The sequence below is a fragment of the Schistocerca americana genome, chromosome 10, assembly GCF_021461395.2.
Source record: "Schistocerca americana isolate TAMUIC-IGC-003095 chromosome 10, iqSchAmer2.1, whole genome shotgun sequence".
Classification (NCBI taxonomy): domain Eukaryota; kingdom Metazoa; phylum Arthropoda; class Insecta; order Orthoptera; family Acrididae; genus Schistocerca; species Schistocerca americana.
The window spans coordinates 50297883-50321109 of record NC_060128.1 but is presented as its reverse complement, the minus strand read 5'-3'; the positions used below and the strand labels follow the sequence as shown (position 1 = coordinate 50321109).

At 43.5% G+C, this 23227-nt stretch overlaps 1 protein-coding gene across 1 annotated transcript in view; it reads left to right on the top strand.

Moving 5' to 3' along the window:
* The window catches only part of LOC124552657 (tyrosine-protein kinase Fer-like), a 627186-nt gene that overhangs the window by 468173 nt on the left and 135786 nt on the right, over positions 1–23227 (top strand). Inside the window, exon 5 of the mRNA XM_047126982.1 lies at positions 8288–8503. Coding sequence (XP_046982938.1) covers positions 8288–8503 — 216 coding nt within the window. The remainder of the gene's footprint in view (positions 1–8287; positions 8504–23227) is intronic.

The window sequence follows — 23227 nt, the reverse complement described above, 5'->3', positions numbered from 1 at the left end:
GGCTTTCTCGGATCGCTAGACAAAATTCAAACAAATCGTATTAATGAGTTTTATTATGAAAGGAAGAAATTACAATACGTAACTTTGTGTTACACAGATGTGTTGCAAGCAAAGGGCGACAGACAAAATAAGAAATACGTCCAGTATAAACGATGGAGAGTACAAGCAAAGCGACGAGCTCTGACGCTTCCACGCCGAGTCGCCAGCCCCGCAGGTGCAAACTCACGGTCTGCGGCACACAGGGTTTGTTAACTCTTTACAGACTGCGTATTCAGAGTGCTGACACAGACGACATTATTGTGGTGGTTTCGCCGTGTGAACGTTTGACCTCCGAGACGAAACACATTCATTACGGAAGCAGGCCAACCTGTTGCTGGTTTTAAGACGCAAAATGGATGGTGATTTTGCGTTTGTAGTAGGTGGCAGCAAACTCCTGATTGTTTAAAGAATCCTGTGCATAAAACACCTTCATATGTCTGATTGCTTTCCAAATGAGTTTATGTTTTAGATGTTTGACGTTAAGCATCTAAGTGGGAAAAATCTCAGAAAAGATTTCAAGTTATATTTGAAGTTTGTCGGAACTACCCAAGTGCTCTCATTGTCAAACTCTGGATGAATATAAGCTGAGTAATTTGTGTTTTAAGCAAAAGCTAGTTTTTCACTCGTGTCAATGTTTATGGCTCGATATCTCCCTAATTATGTGTAGTTCATTTACTGGTATATGTCGCTACTGCCTGCAAAATGTGCTGTGAGTAGAGTTAGTAGTGACAGAGTAATAAATTACCACATCGTTTTGCAACGAAAATGAAGTAAGCGATAAAAGTTTTTTGTTTCATCATTTTGTGGAGGATGTCAGCGAGAAAAAGTTTCGTGAAGATTTGAAATTGTGTATAAAGTTGGTTGGAAGTCACTAAGTTTTCTCAAATACTGAATGAATAAAGTTCGGATTCCCGGCGGGGTCAGGGATTTTCTTTGCCTCGTGATGACTGGGTGTTGTGTGATGTCCTTAGGTTAGTTAGGTTGAAGTAGTTCTAAGTTCTAGGGGACTGATGACCTCAGAAGTTAAGCCCCATAGTGCCCAGGCCAGTTTGGACCATTTGAACCAATATAGTTCGGGTATTTGAGCACTGTCAGTTGTGCTGGCTCAAGACAAACACATTGTTTCCAACTGTAGTACTTCTCTTATTGTGTTCAACTTTTAACATAACATTGTACATGTTTATGAGCTGATTGTGGCAGCACTTGAAAATTTTAACTTTGATCGATAATTGCACAAAATCGTATCACATGCACGTAATACAAATGAATGTGTGAAAAGCAACAGCTGTCATGGTAGCAGTCGGTTTGGATGTGAATTTCTTTATTGGAGAGGAGAAGAAATGCCCTGAAACGTGGCACATATCTCGCAAGCAGTACCGTGGTAGATTTAAGACGAGGGCCGGTCGGTTTCGAGGGTGTGAAACGTCTCGTGCGGGCTTTGCTGCGAAGCCGGAGCTGCAGAGAAACGATACAGGCAAGTATGGCGCTTTTGTTGGAATACGTAAGCAGAATAACGATGGCAGTGTTTGCTCATTTCGCTCACGAATGTAGTAAGACACGTAACCGGTTAGTTCACGGCTGCTGAAAGGGGCGCTTGTGAAACTTTGTACGTGAGATACGTGCTGAGCACAATGACATCCCATCATCTCGTGGAGGAATTTTGCCAAAAATTAGAAGAAATGTTTTACCTGATTACTTTACTGTTTCGTGAATCCTTTAAAATGAAGCATCAATTATACTGGACTAAGTGAAATAATATTTTAAAGTGTTCTTCGAGATTTTATCCGGATGGGGGATTTCTCCAGAAAGCAAAGCATTTGCCGACTTTTCACGGCAGGTTTTGCACACATGAAGGGTTCTCGCCACGTCGAGTCCATCCTGCGGTATTCTTGTGCGAGTATCGCTGCGTGAACTGAAACGATTCTAGCGACGTGAGTTTGCTGCGAGAACGTACGGCAGATACTCGCTCGTGTGTGTCGAGTTTTACTTCCACGATCGAAACGGAAACACGCTTACACTTTGACCACATAAATCAGTTGTTCCGTCACCTCCACTTCACACGGCCGCAAACGTTAGGCGTTACCATCACACACTGTCGGGCTAGAGCCTAAAGTTTTGCCATAGTACGTTTGTAGTTAAGAAATTAATTATTATAATAACAATTTTGGTGCACTATCGTTGCTCGCGGGAGATGTATGAGATTGGCGAAATACCCTCAGACTTCAAGAAGAATATAATAATTCCAATCCCAAAGAAAGCAGGTGTTGACAGATGTGAAAATTACCGAACTATCAGTTTAATAAGAGACGGCTGCAAAATTCTAACGCGAATTCTTTACAGACGAATGGAAAAAGTAGTAGAAGCCGATCTGGGGGAAGATCAGTTTGGATTCCGTAGAAATATTGGAATACGTGAGGCTATACTGACCCTACGACTTATCTTAGAGGGTAGATCAAGGAAAGGCAAACCTACATAAGTAATGGGTAATGGGTTCTCATATGGCCCTTCTAATTGTTTTAGCAACGATGTTGCTGTTGTGGTCTTCAGTCCTGAGACTGGTCTGATGCAGCTCTCCATGCTACTCTATCCTGTGCAAGCTTCTTCATCTCCCAGTACTTACTGCAACCTACATCCTTCTGAATCTGCTTACTATTTTCATCTCTTGGTCTCCCTCTACGATTTTTACCCTCCATGCTGCCCTCCAATGCTAAATTTGTGATCCCTTGATGCCTCAGAACGTGTCCTACCAAACAGTCCCTTTTTCTTGTCAAGTTGTGCCACAAACTCCTCCCCAATTCTATTCAATACCTCTTCATTAGTTATGTGATCTACCCATCTAATCTTCAGCATTCTTCTGTAGCACCACATTTCGAAAGCTTCTACTCTCTTCTTCTCCAAACTATTTATCGTCCATGTTTCACTTCCATACATGGCTACACTCCATACAAACACTTTCAGAAACGACTTCCTGACACTTAATTCTATACTCGATGTTAACAAATTTCTCTTCTTCAGAAACGCTTTCCTTGCCATTGCCCGTCTACATTTTATATCCTCTCTACTTCGACCATCATCAGTTATTTTGCTCCCCAAGTAGCAAAACTCCTTTACTACTTTAAGTGTCTCATTTCCTAATCTAATTCCCTCAGCATCATCCGACTTAATTCGACTACATTCCATTATTCTCGTTTTGCTTTTGTTGATGTTCATCTTATACCCTCTTTCAAGACACTGTCCATTCCGTTGAACTGCTCTTCCAAGTCCTTTGCTGTCTCTGACAGAATTACAATGTCATCGGCGAACCTCAACGTTTTTATTTCTTCTCCATGGACTTTAATAAATACTCCAAATTTTTCTATTGTTTCCTTTACTGCTTGCTCAATATACAGATTGAATAACATCGGGGACCGGCTACAGCCCTGTCTCACTCCCTTCCCAACCACTGCTTCCCTTTCATGCCCCTCGACTCTTATAACTGCCATCTGGTTTCTGTACAAATTGTAAATAGCCTTTCGCTCCCTGTATTTTACCCCTGCCACCTTTAGAATTTGAAAGAGAGTATTCCAGTCAATATTGTCAAAAGCTTTCTCTAAGTCTACAAATGCTAGAAATGTAGGTTTGCCTTTCCTTAATCTATTTTCTAGGATAAGTCGTAGGGTCAGTATTGCCTCACGTGTCCCAACATATCTGCGGAATCCAAACTGATCTTCCCCGAGGTCGGCTTCTACCAGTTTTTCCATTCGCCTGTAAATAATTCGCGTTAGTATTTTGCACCTGTGACTTATTAAACTGATAGTTCGGTAATTTTCACATCTGTCAACACCTGCTTTCTTTGGGATTGGAATTATTATATTCTTCTTGAAGTCTGAGGGTATTTCGCCTGTCTCATATATCTTGCTCACCAGATGGTAGAGTTTTGTCAGGACTGGCTCTCCCAAGGCTGTCAGTAGTTCTAATGGAATGTTGTCTACTCCCGGGGCCTTGTTTCGATTCAGGTCTTTCAGTGCTCTTTTCTGTCAAACTCTTCACGCAGTATCGTATCTCCCATTTGATCTTCATCTACATGCTCATCCATTTCCATAATATTGTCCTCAAGTACATCGCCCTTGTATAGACTCTTGCATGTACAAAAGTGATAATTGACGACTTCAAATCGTATCAAAAATCGAATAATGAGGGTTTCGATCACGAGTTTCTGAATCACTCGGTATTGTTTGTGTCTTCAGGCGATTCACCCGTGCACAGCCAAAACACTGAACGATTGTGGAAGTCATTAAAATCATCCATTGCGAGAGAGGGCCGACTGGGGAAGAGATGTGAACTATACATTTTGCGGTACCTGTAGTCGCACAGTTTACGATTATCAGGAAAATCTTATCCGTGTGACACTCTCCCGATATTTCTCAAAAACATTTCACGAGTTTATCCTCGATACTGGAAGACGGAAATGCTTCCAGTCGCCGGCTTTATCCGCGCTCAGAATGTCGCTGGCGTCTGAGGTAAATCAGTCTCCCAGTTCCTTCATTACATCGCTTAAAGTGACGGTAGTAGTATTAAGGTTTAATTTTTTGGCCCAGTGACGTAATGTTAATGGCTGCTGTCACACCTCTTTTTTACGTACACAGGGTGTTACAGAAAGGTACGGCCAAACTTTCAGGAAACATTCCTCACACACAAATAAAGAAAAGATGTTATGTGCACATGTGTCCGGAAACGCTAATTTTAGTTCCGTCAGTATGTACTGTACTTCCTCGATTCACGGCCAGTTGGCCCAATTGAAGGAAGGTAATGTTGACTTCGGTGCTTGTGTTGACATGCGACTCATTGCTCTACAGTACTAGCATCAAGCACATCAGTACGTAGCATCAACAGGTTAGTGTTCATCACGAACGTGGTTTTGCAGTCAGTGCAATGTTTACAAATGCGGAGTTGGCAGATGCCCATTTGAGGTATGGATTAGCACGGGGCAATAGCCGTGGCGCGGTACGTTTATATCGAGACAGATTTCCAGAACGAAGGTGTCCCGACAGGAAGACGTTCGAAGCAATTGATCGGCGTCTTAGGGAGCACGGAACATTCCCGCCTATGACTCGCGACTGGGGAAGACCTAGAACGACGAGGACACCTGCAATGGACGAGGCAATTCTTCGTGCAGTTGACGATAACCCCTAATGTCAGCGTCAGAGAAGTTGCTGCTGTACAAGGTAACGTTGACCACGTCACTGTATGGAGAGTGCTACGGGAGAACCAGTTGTTTCCGTACCATGTACAGCGTGTGCAGGCACTATCAGCAGCTGATTGGCCTCCACGGGTACACTTCTGGGAATGGTTCATTCAACAATGTGTCAATCCTGATTTCAGTGTAAAGGTTCTCTTTACGGATGAGGCTTCATTCCAACGTGATCAAATTGTAAATTTTCACAATCAACATGTGTGGGCTGACGAGAATCCGCACGCAATTGTGCAATCACGTCATCGACACAGATTTTCTGTGAACGTTTGGGCAGGCATTGTTGGTGATGTCTCGATTGGGCCCCATGTTCTTCCACCTAGGCTCAATGAAGCACGTTATCATGATTTCATACGAGATACTCTACCTGTGCTGCTAGAACATGTGTGTTTACAAGTGCGACACAACATGTGGTTCATGCCCGATGGAGCTCCTGCACATTTCTGTCGAAGTGTTCGTACGCTTCTCAACAACAGATTCGGTGACTGATGGATTGGTAGAGGCGGACCAATTCCGTGGCCTCCACGCTCTCCTGACCTCAACCCTCCTGACTTTCATTTATGGGAGCATTTGAAAGCTCTTGTTTACGCAACCCCGGTACCAAATGTAGAGACTCTTCGTGCTCGTATTGTGGACGGCTTTGATACAATACGCCATTCTCCAGGGCTGCATCAGCGCATCAGGGATTCCTTGTGACGGAGGGTGGATGCATGTATCCTCGCTAACGGAGGACATTTTGAACATTTCCTGTAACAAAGTGTTTGAAGTCACGCTGGTACGTTCTTTGCTGTGTGTTTCCATTCCGTGATTAATGTGATTTGAAGAGAAGTAATAAAATGAGCTCTAACATGGAAAGTAAGCGTTTCCGGACACATGCCCACATAACATATTTTCATTCTTTGTGTGTGAGGAATGTTGCCTGAAAGTTTGGACGTACCATTTTGTAGCACCCTGTATATAGCGTGTATATTCACAGGTTTGCTGTTAGCAGACGAAATTGGAAGCAAAAAAATGAAACTGGTTATGGTGACTGATCTGTAGCTTAGCCCGAGGTATAGGTTTGGTCTGAAAGTAACAATTTCGTCGTGTGTCGACGAAGCCGACGAATGCGATAGTGGAAAAAACCGGTTGTGATGCTCGGCCGAGGTCTAGGTTAGGTCGGAAGGTGACAGTTCGGTTGCGAGTTGGCGGAGTGAACGATGTGATACTGAAAAAAGAACTGATTGTGGTTACAGCCAAATCTATACCTCAGCCCATTTGAAAATATTGCCAGTGACATCTACATCTACGTCTACATCTATACACCGCACGCCACCTGACGGTTCTCCCTTCTATTCCAGTCTCGTATTGTTCGTGGAAAGGAGGATTGTCGCTATGTGTCTGTGTGGGCTCTAATCTCTCTGATTTTATCCTCACGGTCTCTTCGCGAGATATACGTAGGAGGGAGCAATACACTGCTGGAATCTTCGGTGAAGGTATGTTCTCGAAACTTTAACAGAAGCCCGTACCGAGCTACAGAGCGCCTCTCCTGCAGAGTCTTCCAATGGAGTTTATCTATCATCTCCGTAACGCTTTCGCGATTACTAAATGATCCTGTAACGAAGCGCGCTGCTCTCCGTTGGATCTTCTCTATCTCTTCTATCAACCCCATCTGGTACGGATCCCACACTGTTGAGCAATATTCAAACAGCGGGCGAACAAGTGTACTGTAACCTACTTCCTTTGTTTTCGGATTGCATTTCCTTAGGAGTCTTCCAATTTATCTCAGTCCGGCATCTGCTTTACCGACGATCAACTTTATATGATCATTCCATTTTAAATCACTCCTAATGCGTACTCCCAAATAATTTATGGAATTAACTGCTTCTAGTTACTGACCTGCTATTTTGTAGCTAAATGATAATGGATCTATCTTTCTATGTATTCGCAGCACATTACACTTGTCTACATTGAGATACAATTGCCATTCCCTGCACCATGCGTCAATTCCCTGCGGATCCTCCTGCATTTCGGTACAATTGTCCATTGTTACAACCTCTCGATACACCACAGCATCATGTGCAAAAGCCTCAGTGAACTTCCGATGTCATCTACAAGGTCGTTCATGTGTATTGTGAATAGCAACGGTCCTACGACACTCCCCTGCGGCACACCTGAAATCACTCTTATTTCGGAAGACTTCTCTCCATTGATAATGACATACTGCGTTCTGTTATCTAGGAACTCTTCAATGCAGTCACACAATTGGTCTGATAGTCCATATGGTCTTACTTTGTTCACTAAACGACTGTGGGGAACTGTATCGAACGCCTAGCGGAAGTCAAGAAAGACGGCATCTACCTGTGAACCCGTGTCTATGGCCCTCTGAGTCTCGTGGACGAATAGCGCGATCTGGGTTTCACACGACCGTCTTTTTCGAAACCCATGCTGATTCCTACAGAGTAGATTTCTAGTCTCCAGAAGTCATTATACTCGAACATAATACGTGTTCCAAAATTCTGCAACTGATCGACGTTAGAGATATAGGTCTATAGTTCTGCACATCTGTTCAACGTCCCTTCTTGAAAACGGGGATGACCTGTGCCCTTTTACAATCCTTTGGACGGCTACGCTCTTCTAGAGACCTACGGTACACCGCTGCAAGAAGGGGGGCAAGTTCCTTGGCGTACTCTGTGTAAAATGGAGCTGGTATCCCATCAGGTCCAGCGGCCTTTCCTCTTTTGAGCGATTTGCATTGTTTCTCTATCCCTCTGTCATTTATTTCGATATCTACCATTTTGTCATCTGTGCGACAATCTAGAGAAGGAACTACAGACATCACGTTATAGTCGCGATATTGCTGGTGGCGTTTGTCGCAAGTTTACTGTTACTGGTCGAAGCTGGTGACTCGTAGCGAACATTTCTCCATATCCAGCATTGTGGTCGGTTGTGTTGTTGACAGTGCAAGTTGTTAGCCGACCCCGGGTCGGAAGCTGACTCGGCTTGTGAGGATGTTAGAGGTGAGCGCTGCGGTTGCAGGTCGTCGCCGCAGGGGCCGGCCACGCCGACGCTGTCTTTCGACGACAGCCTGGTGGAGGACACGTCGGGGAAGCTGCTGCCCAACCAGCTGGCCGTGGACAACCTCACCATCGAGAGCCTGCGCGCGCGCCTGCAGGAGCTGGAGGCCGGCGTGCGCGACAGCCAGGAGCTGCAGCGCCACCTCACCGCGCAGCTGCCCTCCGAGCCGGCAGCCAGGTACCCACCCCGCCGCCACCGGGAGCACGCAACTCTCCCATTTCATCCGTCTGCTTTCACCCGTCACATCACCAATAAGGCGGAAACGGCTATTCTGAGCGTCTTCAATGTCTCACCTATTACGTAACTACATACACACGGCAACAAGCACGAAAATACGTATAAATAAGACAATAACAGCTCCCTCCAAAAATACAATCCAACTAGCGGGACAACCGCGGGAAATTGGGTCTTTTAGGGTGCGTCACGAGGTATATACACCAGTGAAAGAGACCACACCGCGATCTCAAAACACACAAAATGACGAATAAAAAATTGGGTCGACCGAAGCGTCCGATCCCACCCGTCGGCTTTGACTCGTGACGTAAGGCTGTTGTGGTGTGTGACGTCACGACGGCGCGGAATTTAGTTTGCCAGAGTGGCGTGTTTGTAGGTGTTGTTTTGATGCGATCGGTGGTGCTCTCTGGTGGTGTGGTGTGTTAGGTGATGTTTTTGGTTTAGTTTGCGAGTGTGGCAGACGGCCGCTGGTGGCCGAGCGGTTCTAGGCGCTTCAGTCTGGAACCGCGCGACCGCTACGGTCGCAGGTTCGAATCCTCCCTCGGGCATGGATGTGTGTGATGTCCTTAGGTTAGTTGGGTTTAAGTAGTTCTAAGTTCTAGGGGACTGATGACCTCAGATGTTAAGTCCCATAGTGCTCAGAGCCATTTGAACCATTTGCGAGTGTGGCGTCGTGTCTCAACTTTGGTAAGTTGCTTTTTTTATGTCTTTGGTTGGTATGGCTATGACTGACAGGGTCAACAGTTTTCGGTTGTCGGCTATGATGGGGGACAGTGCGTTGTCTCTAATAAAATTTCTTCAACTATTCGGATTTTTGGATGAAGTCGTGAAGTGTTCAGTATGCTGTGAAGAAATGAGGCTTACTTATAGTTCCGGCTTCTGGGACCAGGGACGGCTGTATGTGGAGATGTTGTAAGGATAACAGGTCAAGGGAAGTGTTCGATCCCAGTGTGTGGCTGTGAATGTTGGTTTTGGTATCGGGAGATGTGTTTGAGCTATATAGGTTAAGGGATGTGTTAGGTCCTAATTTATGGGATCGGGAGCTGCTGTTGAGTGATATAGGTCAAGGGAAGTGTCCGATTCCAGATTATATTGTCTTTAGTGGTATTTGGGGAGTTTTGTGATGTCGGTTTTTTTTCGTCGGTTTGGGTGGTTTTCTATGGGGGTGGGTGTCTAAATTTGTTTATATTTCGTTTGTCCCCACCCAAAAACCCCCTATTTCCCGCGTTTGTCCCGTTAGTGTCATTAGGCTTTTTATGGAACGTGTGTGTGTTTGTTTTTCGATGTATTTTCGTCCTCATAATGTGCACGTAACGACTTTATATGCGCCATATTGGAATCGTGGATTATGGTCGTTTCCGCCACATTTGTGAGGTCTTGGGTCAAAGCAGACCGGCGGGATCGGACGCTTCTGTATTTCCATCAACCAAAACTATTGATGCCAAAAAACCACAACCTACAGCTATGAAAAATAAAACCAAAACCACAACATCTCAAACATCCGTACATAAATTAAAACACACTCAATACACCATAAATACACAAAACATCGCAACTCGAGAAGAGTAAAAACAATTACTTACCACCAACACATTACTGCACTGCAAACTAGGACAGCCACCCCCCCCCCCCCACACACACACACACACGAGCGCCGACGCCACCACATGTACCCGTCCCTGGTCCGAGACGACGGAATTGAAGGAATTTAGAATTTTGTAAAGGACATCGTGTCCTCCCCATCTCCGACCGTATCGTAGCACTGTTATATTTCATCGTCATATCCGTACCTAGCAACAGAAGCCACAAAATGAATTAAACATCTTAACATACCACAAACACCAAACCAATAACACTTAGCGAAAACGCCAAACATATAAAAAAAAAAAAAAATTGATAACTCACTGAAAATGCTTCCAAACCTTACGTCCCGAACTATAAACACTGCCAGCGACTTCACACGTACGACACCGAGGCTCAAATGAACCCGATACGACACATTTAAGCACGGACACACGCACCAGCGCGGCCACCGTCAAACACGACGAGGCGACATCTACAGACACGACCGACTCGTAAAGTCCACACCGTCATAACGTCACACACCACGACAGCCTTACGTCACGGGGTGGTGACCCGACTAACCGACCACACACGTAGAGTCCCTGTATAGTACAGCACCGTGGTGCGTGTACTTAAGTATGTGGTACGTGCCACTGCATACGGTGCCTCGTCTGGTATTCTGAATGCTCGCTCTTTCCGTATAGAATTCACTCGCCATTTGCAGTGGCGTTCCGGACCCGCTGCTCAGTTCCGGTCTGCCGCGCCAGTTGTTCTTCTTCACCTGGCAGTTATGTGTAAAGTTACGAGTGAGGCTGTTCTCGACCGATGTCACCGGATCGACAAAAGCTCGGTTGTCACTGTAACTTGTATACTCTCCAACATCGTAAATAACATTTCACATTAACATCTTGCACAACACCAGATTAATATTACAACTGCCAGAGCAGACATTGTTCTCTGTGTGACAGATCATCACTCACAATCCAAAACAACAAATCTGATATCCCTACACAGAGAGGGAGCTGGCCGCACTTATCCATAGTGCTATCCGTTAGCTGAGCTCGTCTCTGGTGTGACACCGTCTCGGAGTAAGTGACTCCGCATCACAGCAGGTGGCAATGTTTTAATACCCGTACTGCCCCCCAGATGTACAGCGTCGACGGATTACTAACGACGGAACCAACCCATCGCACCCCCCTCATATTTAGTTATAAGTTGGCACAGTGGATAGGCCTTGAAAAACTGAACACAGATCAATCGAGGAAACGGGAAGAAGTTGTGTGGAACTATGAAAAAAATAAGCAAAATATACAAACTGAGTAGTCTATGGCAAGATAGGCAACATCAAGGAGAGTTTGAGCTCAGGAGCGCCATGGTCCCGTGGTTAGCGTGAGCAACTGCTGAACGAGAGGTCCTTGGTTGAAGTATTCCCTCGAGTGAAAAGTTTTCTTTCTTTATTTTCGCAAAGTTATGATCTGCCAGTTCGTTCATTGACGTCTCTGTTCACTGTAATGAGTTTAGTGTCTGTGTTTTGCGACCGCACCGCAAAACCGTGCGATTAGTAGACGAAAGGACGTGCCTCTCCAATGGGAACCGAAAACATTTGATCGCAAGGTCATAGGTCAACCGATTCCTCCACATGAAAACACGCCTAATATATTCTATACGACACTGGTGACGTCATGTGCGTCACATGACAGGAATATGTTGTCGACCCACCTAACTTGTACACTTGGCGAATGGGTAAAAAGATTCTTATACCTTGCTCGATTTAGGTTTTCTTGTGGATGTGATAATCACTCCCAAAAATTGATGAAAACATAAGAGTTTGTCAGATAATAACTGTCTGAAAATAAAAAATTAAACTCTTCACTCATGGGAAGACTTGAACCAAGGACCTCTCGTTCCGCAGCTGCTCACGCTAACCACGGGACCACGGCGCTCCTGAGCTTACACTATCCTTGATGTTACCTGTCATGCACATGGACTACTCAGTTTGTATATTTTGCTTATTTTTTTCATAACTCCACACAACTTCTTCCTGTTTTCTCGAGTGATCTGTGTCCAGTTTTTCAAGGCCTATCCACTGTGCCAACTTATAACTAAATATGAGGGGGGTGCGATGGGGAGGTTCCCTTGTAAGTCTCTACATATAATTTCCCACTCGATGGGCTGTCCGGTCTTGTTGTCTAACTTACACCTTAAGAAATCTTCTGAGTATTTCGTCAGCTAAGTTAAACCTCGAATGTGACATAGTATTTCCTACAAAATAGCCTGTGACACTACAGTGGTTACAGGAAACTTTCTGCATTCGGCACATCGCGAGACTTGCCAGTAGGCTGGGCCTTACTGACACGGCGAGAGTACCGATGTTGATGCCGGCACGGTAGCTCAGAGGGTTAGCTGCCCTCTGTAATAAAAAACTGACTTAATGGATCACCGAGGAGCTGATACGGGTGTCTTACGACGTCCGCCCCGGGCAGATGCAACGAACAAAACCGAACAAAATGAGATTACCAAAAAAAAATAGTTGACAACCCGTCCCCACGTCTACAGTCTCCCTAGACTCACGTAAAAACTTCCACATTTAGCACACCAGTTCCCAGCCATTGTTAGACTGAATCAGGTGCAGTCCTAACGGTGCCTTAATATGACTGTTGTCTAGGATCCAGTAGCGAGGCTATATCTGCTGCCAGCCGAACCTCATTTTTGTAAGGGACTGTCAAATTAAGACAATACACATGGAAAGAAATGTGAACTGTCTATTATTTTGAAAGTAATTGCCATGACTGTTAATACATTTATCCCACTGGGAGACAAAACGGGCAATGCCTCCGTGACAAAAATGGTTGTAGTTGCTTGTTGTTGTTGTTGTGGTCTTCAGTCCTGAGACTGGTTTGATGCAGCTCTCCATTCTACTCTATACTGCGCAAGCTTCTTCATCTCCCAGTACCTACTGCAGCCTACATCCTTCTGAATCTGCTTAATGTATTCATCTCTTGGTCTCCCTCTACGATTTTTACCCTCCACGCTGCCCTCCAATACTAAACTGGTGATCCCTTGATGCCTCAGAACATGTCCTACCAACCGATCCCTTCTTCTTGTCAAGTTGTACCACAAACTCCTCTTCTCCCCAATTCTATTCAGTACCTCGTCATTAGTTATGCGATCTACCCATCTAATCTTCAGCATTCTTCTGTAGCACCACATTTCGAAAGCTTCTATTCTCTTCTTGTCCAAACTAGTTATCCTCCATGTTTCACTTCCATACATGGCTACACTCCATAGAAATGTTTTCAGAAACGACTTCCCGACACTTAAATCTATACTCGATGTTAACAAATTTCTCTTCTTCAGAAACGCTTTCCTTGCCATTGCCAGTCTACATTTTATATCCTCTCTACTTCGACCATCATCAGTTATTTTGCTCCCCAAATAGCAAAACTCCTTTACTACTTTAAGTGTCTCATTTCCTAATTAACTCCCTCAGCATCATCCGACTTAATTCGACTACATTCCATTATCCTCGTTTTGCTTTTGTTGATGTTCATCTTATATCCTCCTTTCAAGACACTGTCCATTCCGTTGAACTGCTCTTCCAAGTCATTTGCTGTCTCTGACAGAATTACAATGTCATCGGCGAACCTCAAAGTTTTTATTTCTTCTCCATGGATTTTAATACCTACTCCGAATTTTTCTTTTGTTTCCTTCACTGCTTGCTCAATATACAGATTGAATAACATCGCGGAGAGGCTACAACCCTGTCTCACTCCCTTCACAACCACTGCTTCCCTTTCGTGCCCCTCGACTCTTATAACTGCCATCTGGTTTCTGTTCAAATTGTAAATAGCCTTTCGCTCCCTGTATTTTACCTCTGCCACTTTCAGAATTTGAAGGAGAGTATTCCAGTCAACATTGTGAAAAGCTTTCTCTAAGTCTACAAATGCTAGAAACGTAGGTTTGCCTTTCCTTAATCACGTTTCTGAGATACGTCGTAGGGTCAGTATTGCCTCAGCTGTTCCAATATTTCTACGGAATCCAAACTTTGGAACCACAATTGTAACCACGTGTGCACATCTCTGGCTGAGGCAAGTCGACAGTCGTGAGTGTCCTCCTCTAGGGCTCCAAAACTATCGATATAGGACTAGGAGGATACGTGAGGGCTTACCGGTGAACTTTCTGCAGCATACTCGAAGCAACCACAGCAACATGTGAGTGGACATTTTGCTGGGAAATTGTTTCGACTAGGCCGATGAAGTTTCGCTACAAAGCCATAACACGTCCTCCGTACAGTCCCAGTCTCTCCCCGTACTGTTCCATATTTTTGGAACCCTGAAGAAAAGTTCTTGTGACCGTCAATTTGCTTTGGATAAACAATTGTTGCCGAGCGGTTCTAGGCACTTCAGTCTGGAACCGCGCTGCTGCTACTTTCGCAGGTTCGAATCCTGCCTCGGGCACAGATGTGTGTGATGATGTCCTTAGGTTAGTTACATCTACATCTACATCTATACTCCGCAAGCCATCTGACGGTGTGTGGCGGAGGGTACCTTGAGTACCTCCATTGGTTCTCACTTCTATTCCAGTCTCGTATTGTTCGTGGAAAGAAGGATTGTCGGTATGCCTCTGTGTGGGCTCTAATCTCTCTGGTTTTAATCTCACGGTCTCTTCGCGAGATATACGTAGGAGGGAGCAATGTTCTGCTTGACTCTTCGGTGAAGGTATGTTCTCGAAACTTCGACAAAGCCCGTACCGAGCTACTGAGCGTCTCTCCTGCAGAGTCTTCCACTGGAGTTTATCTATCATCTCCGTAACGCTTTCGCGATTACTAAATGATCCTGTAACGAAGCGCGCTGCTCTCCGTTGGATCTTCTCTATCTCCTCCTTCAACCCTATCTGGTACGGATCCCACACTGCTGAGCAGTATTCAAGCAGTAGGCGAACAAGCGTACTGTAACCTACTTCCTTTGTTTTCGGATTGCTTTTCCTCAGGATTCTTGCAGTGAATCTCAGTCTGGCATCTGCTTTACCGACGATCAACTTTATATGATCATTCCATTTTAAATCACTCCTAATGCCTACTCCCAGATAATTTATGGAATTAACTGCTTCCTGTTGCTGACCTGCTATTTTGTAGCTAAATGATAAGGGATCTATCTTTCTATGTATTCGCAGCACATTACACTTGTCTACATTGAGATTCAATTGCCATTCCCTGCACCGTTCGTCAATTCGCTGCAGATCCTCCTGCATTTCAGTACAATTTTCCATTGTTACAACCTCTCGATATACCACAGCATCATCCGCAAAAAGCCTCAGTGAACTTCCGATGTCATCCACAAGGTCATTTATGTGTATTGTGAATAGCAACGGTCCTACGTCACTCCCCTGCGGCACACCTTAAATCGCTCTTACTTCGGAAGACTTCTCTCAATTGAGAATGACGTGCTGCGTTGTGATATCTAGGAATTCTTCAATCCAATCACACAATTGATCTGATAGTCCATATGCTCTTACTTTGTTCATTAAACGACTGTGGGGAACTGTATGGAACGCCTTGCGGAAGTCAAGAAACACGGCATCTACCTGGGAACCCGTGTCTATGGCCCTCTGAGTGGACGAATAGCGCGAGCTGGGTTTCACACGACCGTCTTTTTCTAAGTGTAGGGGACCGATGGCCTCAGATGTTAAGTCCGATAGCGGTTAGAGCAATTTGATCCGCTTGAAAATAATTGTGAGCCTGCGTACAATCTATATATCGATCACAGACAGAGCCGTTTGAAGTAAAAGCAAGTTATCATTTGACAACTCCCCCCTTCGTCCCTCTCCAGTTTCACTCACGTAAGTTTTTGCCACTGACTGTGACGCAGTAATTACTGGCATCACTCTCAGCTCGGCATCCCGAGTGGCCCCTACTAATTGCTATACGTTGTGTACAAAAACCTTAAAACACATTGTGTCTGGTGCTCCTTCCAGCGTGGTGCCTCAAGCAGTAGTGGCCTGTGTCACTTGGGTGTTCAACTAGACTTGTCCATAAATTCACACGGAAATTATGGGACTCACACGAAAATCCTTCTGACAAGGGAAGCTCCCCATCGCACCCCCCTCAGATTTAGTTGTAAGTTGGCACAGTGGATAGGCCTTGAAAAACTGAACATAGATCAATCGAGAAAACAGAAAGAAGTTGTGTGGAACTATGAAAAAAATAAGCAAAATATACAAAGTGAGTAGTCCATGCGCAAGATAGGCAACGTCAAGGACAGTATGAGCTCAGGAGCGCCGTGGTCCCGTGGTTACCGTGAGCAGCTGCGTATCGAGAAGTCCCCGGTTCAAGTTTTCCCTCGAGAGAGAAGTTTACTTTCTTTATTTTCGCAAAGTTTTAATCTGTCCGTTCGTTCATTGACGTCTCTGTTCACTGTAATAAGTTTAGTGTCTTTGTTTTGCGACCGCACCGCAAAACCGTGCGATTAGTAGACGAAAGGACGTGCCTCTCCAATGGGAGCCGAAAACATTTGATCGCAAGGTCATAGGTCAACCGATTCCTGCACAGGAAAACACGTCCTATATATTCTATATGACATTGGTGACGGCATGTGCGTCACATGACGAATATGATGTCGACCCACCTGACTTGTACACTTGGCGAATGGTAAAAAGATTCTTCTACCACGCCCGATTTAGGTTTTCTTCTGGATGTGAAAATCACCCCAAAAAAGTGATGAAAACATACAAGTTTGTCACGTAAACTGCAACAAATGAATTCAACAGTTTCACAGTCGCACGGTTTTCCCTGTGCTCCGTCAAAACATATGTTTTTAACGTTTTCAAATTTTTCCGTGTGTAGACAGTCAAATCCTGCATATATCCAAGCAAATCTCAATATGTCCTGGAATTTTGGAGAGCGAAGTTGATTATGTGTAAGTGCCTGAAAATAAATAATTAAACTTTTCACTCGAGTGAAGACTTGAACCAAGAACCTCTCGTTCCGCAGCTGCTCACGCTAACCATGGGACCACGGCGCTAATGAATTCACCCTATCCATGATGTTGCCTGTCTCAGTTTGTATATTTTGCTTATTTTTTTCATTGTTCCACACAACGTCTTCCTGTTTTCTCGATTCAGTTTTTCAAGGCCTATCCACTGTGCCAACTTATAAGTAAATCTGAGGGGGGTGCGATGGGGAGGTTCCCTTGTTAGATGAATACCAGGACATTGCAAGGCTGAAACATGCAAACTGTTCTAATATGGTGATTTACAGGTCACCAGCAAAGTTATGAACAAGAATGTCGTTGTTACTGTTGAAAACTCCACTCCACTTCTACAGTCCCCCTACACTCACTTGTAAATCCCTACATTCAGCTGACCATTACCCGGCCATTGTGAAGTCGTAACAGGTGGAGTGACAGCAATGTCTCAGTACGGCAGTCGACTATTATGACTATTGTGACGGTAGTGATACGCTCTATGCTGCCAACCGAACACTGCTTCCACATCCCTCCTAGAGTCACTGTCAGATGAAAATCATTAGTTGTAACACCTTGTCATAGCGAGTTTAAACCGGTGGCGTGGTAAGGTCCTATGGTACCAGACTGCTGAGTTCTTCAGTCCCTAAGCTTACACACTACTCAAACTAACTTATGCTAAGGACAACACACAACCGTGCGCGAGGGAGGACTCGAACCTCCGACAGAGGGAGCCGCGCGAACTGTGGCGGCGCACCTCGGACCACGTGGCTTCCCCGTGCGGCTTCGAAACAGGTAAATGCCTGCTACACCTCAGTATAGTGGTTATCTGTCCAGCAGCCGAAACACCAAAATCGGTAGCAGTGCTATCGCTGCTGTAAACCTAACCCCACCTCTTCATCCCCCCTAGACTCACATCAAAATCCTATGCTCTTTGGCATGTGGAGAAATTTATCTGATGGGGTTGTGTGCAAGAATCTAAAATTAGCCATTTTTTTATACAGGGTGTTACAAAAAGGTATGACCAAACTTTCAGGAAACATTCCTCACACACAAATAAAGAAAAGATGTTATGTGGACATGTGTCCGGAAACGCTTAATTTCCATGTTAGAGCTCATTTAATTTCGTCAGTATGTTCTGTACTTCCTCGATTCACCGCCAGTTGGCCCAAATGAAGGAAGGTAATGTTGACTTCGGTGCTTGTGTTGACATGCGACTCATTGCTCTACAGTACTAGCATCAAGCACATCAGTACGTAGCATCAACAGGTTAGTGTTCATCACGAACGTGGTTTTGCAGTCAGTGCGATGTTTACAAATGCGGAGTTGGCAGATGCCCATTTGATGTACGGATTAGCACGGGGCAATAGCCGTGGCGCGGTACGTTTGTATCGAGACCGATTTCCAGAACGAAGGTGTCCCGACAGGAAGACGTTCGAAGCAATTTATCGGCGTCTTAGGGAGCACGGAACATTCCAGCCTGTGACTCGCGACTGGGAAAGACCTAGAACGACGAGGACACCTGCAATGGACGAGGCAATTCTTCGTGCAGTTGACGATAACCCTTATGTCAGCGTCAGAGAAGTTGCTGCTGTACAAGGTAACGTTGATCACGTCACTGTACGGAGAGTGCTACGGGAGAACCAGTTGTTTCCGTACCATGTACAGCGTGTGCAGGCACTATCAGCAGCTGATTGCCTCCACGGGTACACTTCTGCGAATGGTTCATCCGACATTGTGTCAATTCTCATTTCAGTGCAAATGTTCTCTTTACGGATGAGGCTTCATTCCAACGTGATCAAATTGTAAATTTTCACAACCAACGTGTGTGGGCTGACGAGAATCCGCACGTAATTGTGCAATCACGTCATCGACACAGATTTTCTGTGAACTTTTGGGCAGGCATTGTTGGTGATGTCTCGATTGGGCCCCGTGTTCTTCCACCTACGCTCAATGGAGCACGTTATCATGATTTCATACGGGATACTCTACCTGTGCTGCTAGAACATGTGCCTTTACAACTACGACACAACATGTGGTTCGTGCACGATGGAACTCCTGCACATTTCAGTCGAAGTGTTCGTACGCTTCCCAACAACACATTCGGTGACTGATGGATTGGTAGAGGCGGACCAATTCCGTGGCCTCCACGCTCTCCTGACCTCAACCCTCTTGACTTTCATTTAAGGGGTTTTTGAAAGCTCTTGTCTACGCAACCCCGGTACCAAATGTAGAGACTCTTCGTGCTCGTATTGTGGACGGCTGTGGTACAATACGCCATTCTCCAGGGCTGCATCAGCGCATCAGGGATTCCGTTCGACGGAGGGTGGATGCATGTATCTTCGCTAAAGGAGGACATTTTGAACATTTCCTGTAACAAAGTGTTTGAAGTCACGCTGGTACGTTCTGTTGCTGTGTGTTTCCATTCCATGATTAATGTGATTTGAAGAGAAGTAATAAAATGAGCTCTAACATGGAAAGTAAGCGTTTTTCGGACACGTGTCCATATAACATATTTTCTTTCTTTGTGTGTGAGGAATGTTCCTGAAAGTTTGGCCGTACCTTTTTGTAACACCCTGTATATTCAATGTTACTGTTACTTCTAGGTCCTAGTTTTTTCCTTGTAATTCTTCTTTCAGCTTTTGCCAGTTTTCAAGATCCCTAAATCTTATTAGTTTAAGTGTCTGTGCTCCATGCAATGTTTCAGGCATTGTGACTGTTTGGTAGTGTTAGTTTATTTTTCTTAATACGTTTTTGTCATTTGGAATGGCTTTTTCATTTATGCACTTTGTTTTCTATGGCTATCCTTTCTTTTGTGTTGGTTGTCATCCCTTCTTCTAAGTGGTTAAAAGAGTTTGGTTAGATATTCTCTTGTTATGACTTTTAAGATTTGAAGGGGCATCATTGATATCTGTCATGAAATGTGTTTTTCAAATAATGTTTTCACTCCTATTTTGTCTGCTTGTTTCTGTAGTTCTGTGATTTTTTCTTTGACACTATGCAGTGAGTTAGTGATTAATGCCATATCATCTGCAAAAGCTAGACAATCTGTGGTGATTTTATTTGGGTTTCCTCCTAGTTGAACACTCATTCTCTGACTACCTTCTCTAGTGTGCAGTTAATAAGTTGGGAGGAGGGCGGGGTTTAAATCATCTCCTTGTCTTAATCCTGATTTCATTTCAAAATGTTTTGGCAGTTTCCATATATATTTAACTTTTGATGTTGTGCTTGTTAAAGTTCCTTATTTTTGTAGCGTTATTTTCGAGTCCAAATTCCTCTATAATGTTATTACTGCATTACTATCTACTGAGCCGTATGCCTACTTAAAATCTACAAAAGTTATCATCTATTTCAAGTTTCTGATTTGTTTAATTTCTGTTACGTTCTTTAAGTATTTGTTCCGCACAAGACCTTACTTTCCTAAATCCTGCTTGGTACTCTTCTAATTGTGGGTCGAGTACTGCTTCAGCTCTCTTTAAAAGTGACATGGACAAGATCTTATACGTCAATAATAAGAGGGAGATCCTCTGTAATCATTAGGATCGGTTTCCTTTCCTTTTTTATATAGTGGATATATTAATGCTGATGTCCATTCTCATGGTAAGTTCTTCGTTGTCCACATTTCATTAATGAACTCTGTTAGACATAGAATAATATCACTGGAGAGCTTCCACATTTCAGTAACTGTACTGTTTCTTTGTTATTGGTGGCTTTGTGTCTAGTTGTATTTGGATTACATTATCAAAATGAAATTCTGCTTTTGGTGGATTTCAGTTGTGTAGTTCTTTGAAGTAGTCCACAAGTATTGTGCAGTTCTCAGTGTTATTATATGCAGTCGTACGTATTGTCGGATCTGTAAACTGTAAACTTGGTGGTGTGTACTACTTTAATCCATTTTTTAATATTTTATAAAAGTTCCCTATGTTTTTCTGCTTAAAGTGCGACTAAGTTGACATTTGTTGATCTCTTTGAGACCTTTTGATGCATGTCTCCTGGCTTGTATAAATTTTTTCCTCTTCTTATTTTATTTGTGTGTCAGATATTCCAAACTCATTGTCTCTGTATAATTAACACGTCACAGTTGTCATTCCACCGAGCAGAATTCCATTTCTTTTTAAGAGGATTGTTTCTTTCGCAGTTCGATAATGTCCCTCCGAAGTTGTTCCCGACAGTTAGATTTTTTTTGTCCAGTTGTATTTTGTAATCATTTTCTCTAGGTAACTTCTGTATGTCAAACTTTATGGGCCGGTGTGGTTCTTTTTTCTAAATATTGGTCTAACACCGAATTTATTGATAGATTGAATCCAAACCGGCACACTTGGCAACTTTTGCATTGCACACTTCCGTGTCTGTATGTCTACTTGTAGCAACACGATCAAGTAATTTTTCAACACAAATCGGTTTTTTTGATAAGCGTGTAGTTTGTTTTTTAGGAATTTTTTGATGAATATAGATTTTACTGCAATGTTACGCTATCAGCATAAGCTTCAGAGTCTTTCTCCATTTGCGTCGGTTCTTTCAAGTGCTGGGAATTTTCCTACTATTGATCTGTGCTGACATTCGTTGCCAGTTTGTGCATTAAAGTCTCCGAGAAGCGATACTGTGTGATCTAGTAAGCCTGACACATTTTGCCAAAAATTTTCTGTATTCTGTATTTTGTCAGTGCACACGGTTTTAAAATATTTTATAGTAATTAATTCGATCTGAATAATCACGTTACAGCTTCAATATTTTTATACGGGTCTCGGCGCCTCAGTTCGAAATTGTAATATTCGATATTTTTGGCTTCATTAAAACAGCAAAAAGTTAATACTTTCGGCCAGGAGGCAAATACTTGTTTATAAAGAATGATTAATGTATAATAAGGCGTCGCATAGCGACGGTGGAATTTCCTAAATAATGTAATTCGTCGTCTTTGGGCGGCAACATAAACAGTAGAATACGGATGGATATGCGATGCTTCACTATTTTGTTCGCTGGAGAACAAATGAAGCCTTGAGCGCTAAAGACTTGTACTGTTTTTCACAAGTAAGACGGATGTAGATTTGTGGCAGTCTGATCTAATGTTTACTAAATGTATAAAAACGTGTTATGTCTAAGTTTGAGTGAAGTGTAAAAAGAAGAACTGTTATAAGTTTTCGTGACGACGCATGGGTGACTCAAAAAGAGAATGGCTATATAAAAGAGCGCTCAATGGACACGAAACGGACATAAAAATCTACCGTCATTGTAGTACTAAGCTTAAGGTACGATATATGTTTTAGTTATAATAAATATCTGTTCTGGGAATACTGAATCATTTAGCAGTGCTCATTCCTATTATCTCCTCAGTACTATTTTCATTTTAGTTATGCAATTTCCTAAGATTACAGACACCAAGATCAGCAGTCCAATGTGCGTGTTACATTGACAAAAAGAAAACTGTTTTATCGTCTTCTCGCATGAGCTTTAATATTGAATTCCCCTTTTGTGTGATGTTACAGTTGTTTTTGCGCCCTTAAGAACTTTCTGGTCCCTTAGGAAATTGTTTTCTCATAACAATAACTTCACGACCGGGTATGATCGTATCTACGATCATGAAGTAATTAGGAAGACGATAACGCAATTTCTTAATCAATAGCACGCTAATTGTGACTGCCTCAAGCCACGCGAAACTGCAAGTAAAAACTATTGACATTTCATAGTGCAATATTTTATGACAATCCACGATTCTTACGCCAATTGTGATTGATAAAACAGTAAGCGAAATGTCAAATTTTCAATTGAATAACAACATCACTTTTATTTTGTTACATCACAAAATGAAACGGGTCTAGTTTAGCAGGGGATACAACCCGTCGGCTTTGACCAATGACGTCAGACCTGGCCAGAGAGCATGTATTGCGAAGATGAAAGAGCTGAGAAGAATGTTCAGCAAGAAAGGAATGCAAGAGAGGAAAACTGTACTTCACATATATAAGGGCCAGTAGCATTTTCACGTTAACGATATCGCGTGTTTGTATCTTAGTATTTCTCCGCAAAATAGAATGGAAAGAAATGAATGAAAAATATTGCTAGCAAAGAATACATCACGTTACATGTATGTCAGTTGTGTCTCGAAACTCTTTCGAACTGTATTGCTTAATTGGAGTACGGAATACAAGTT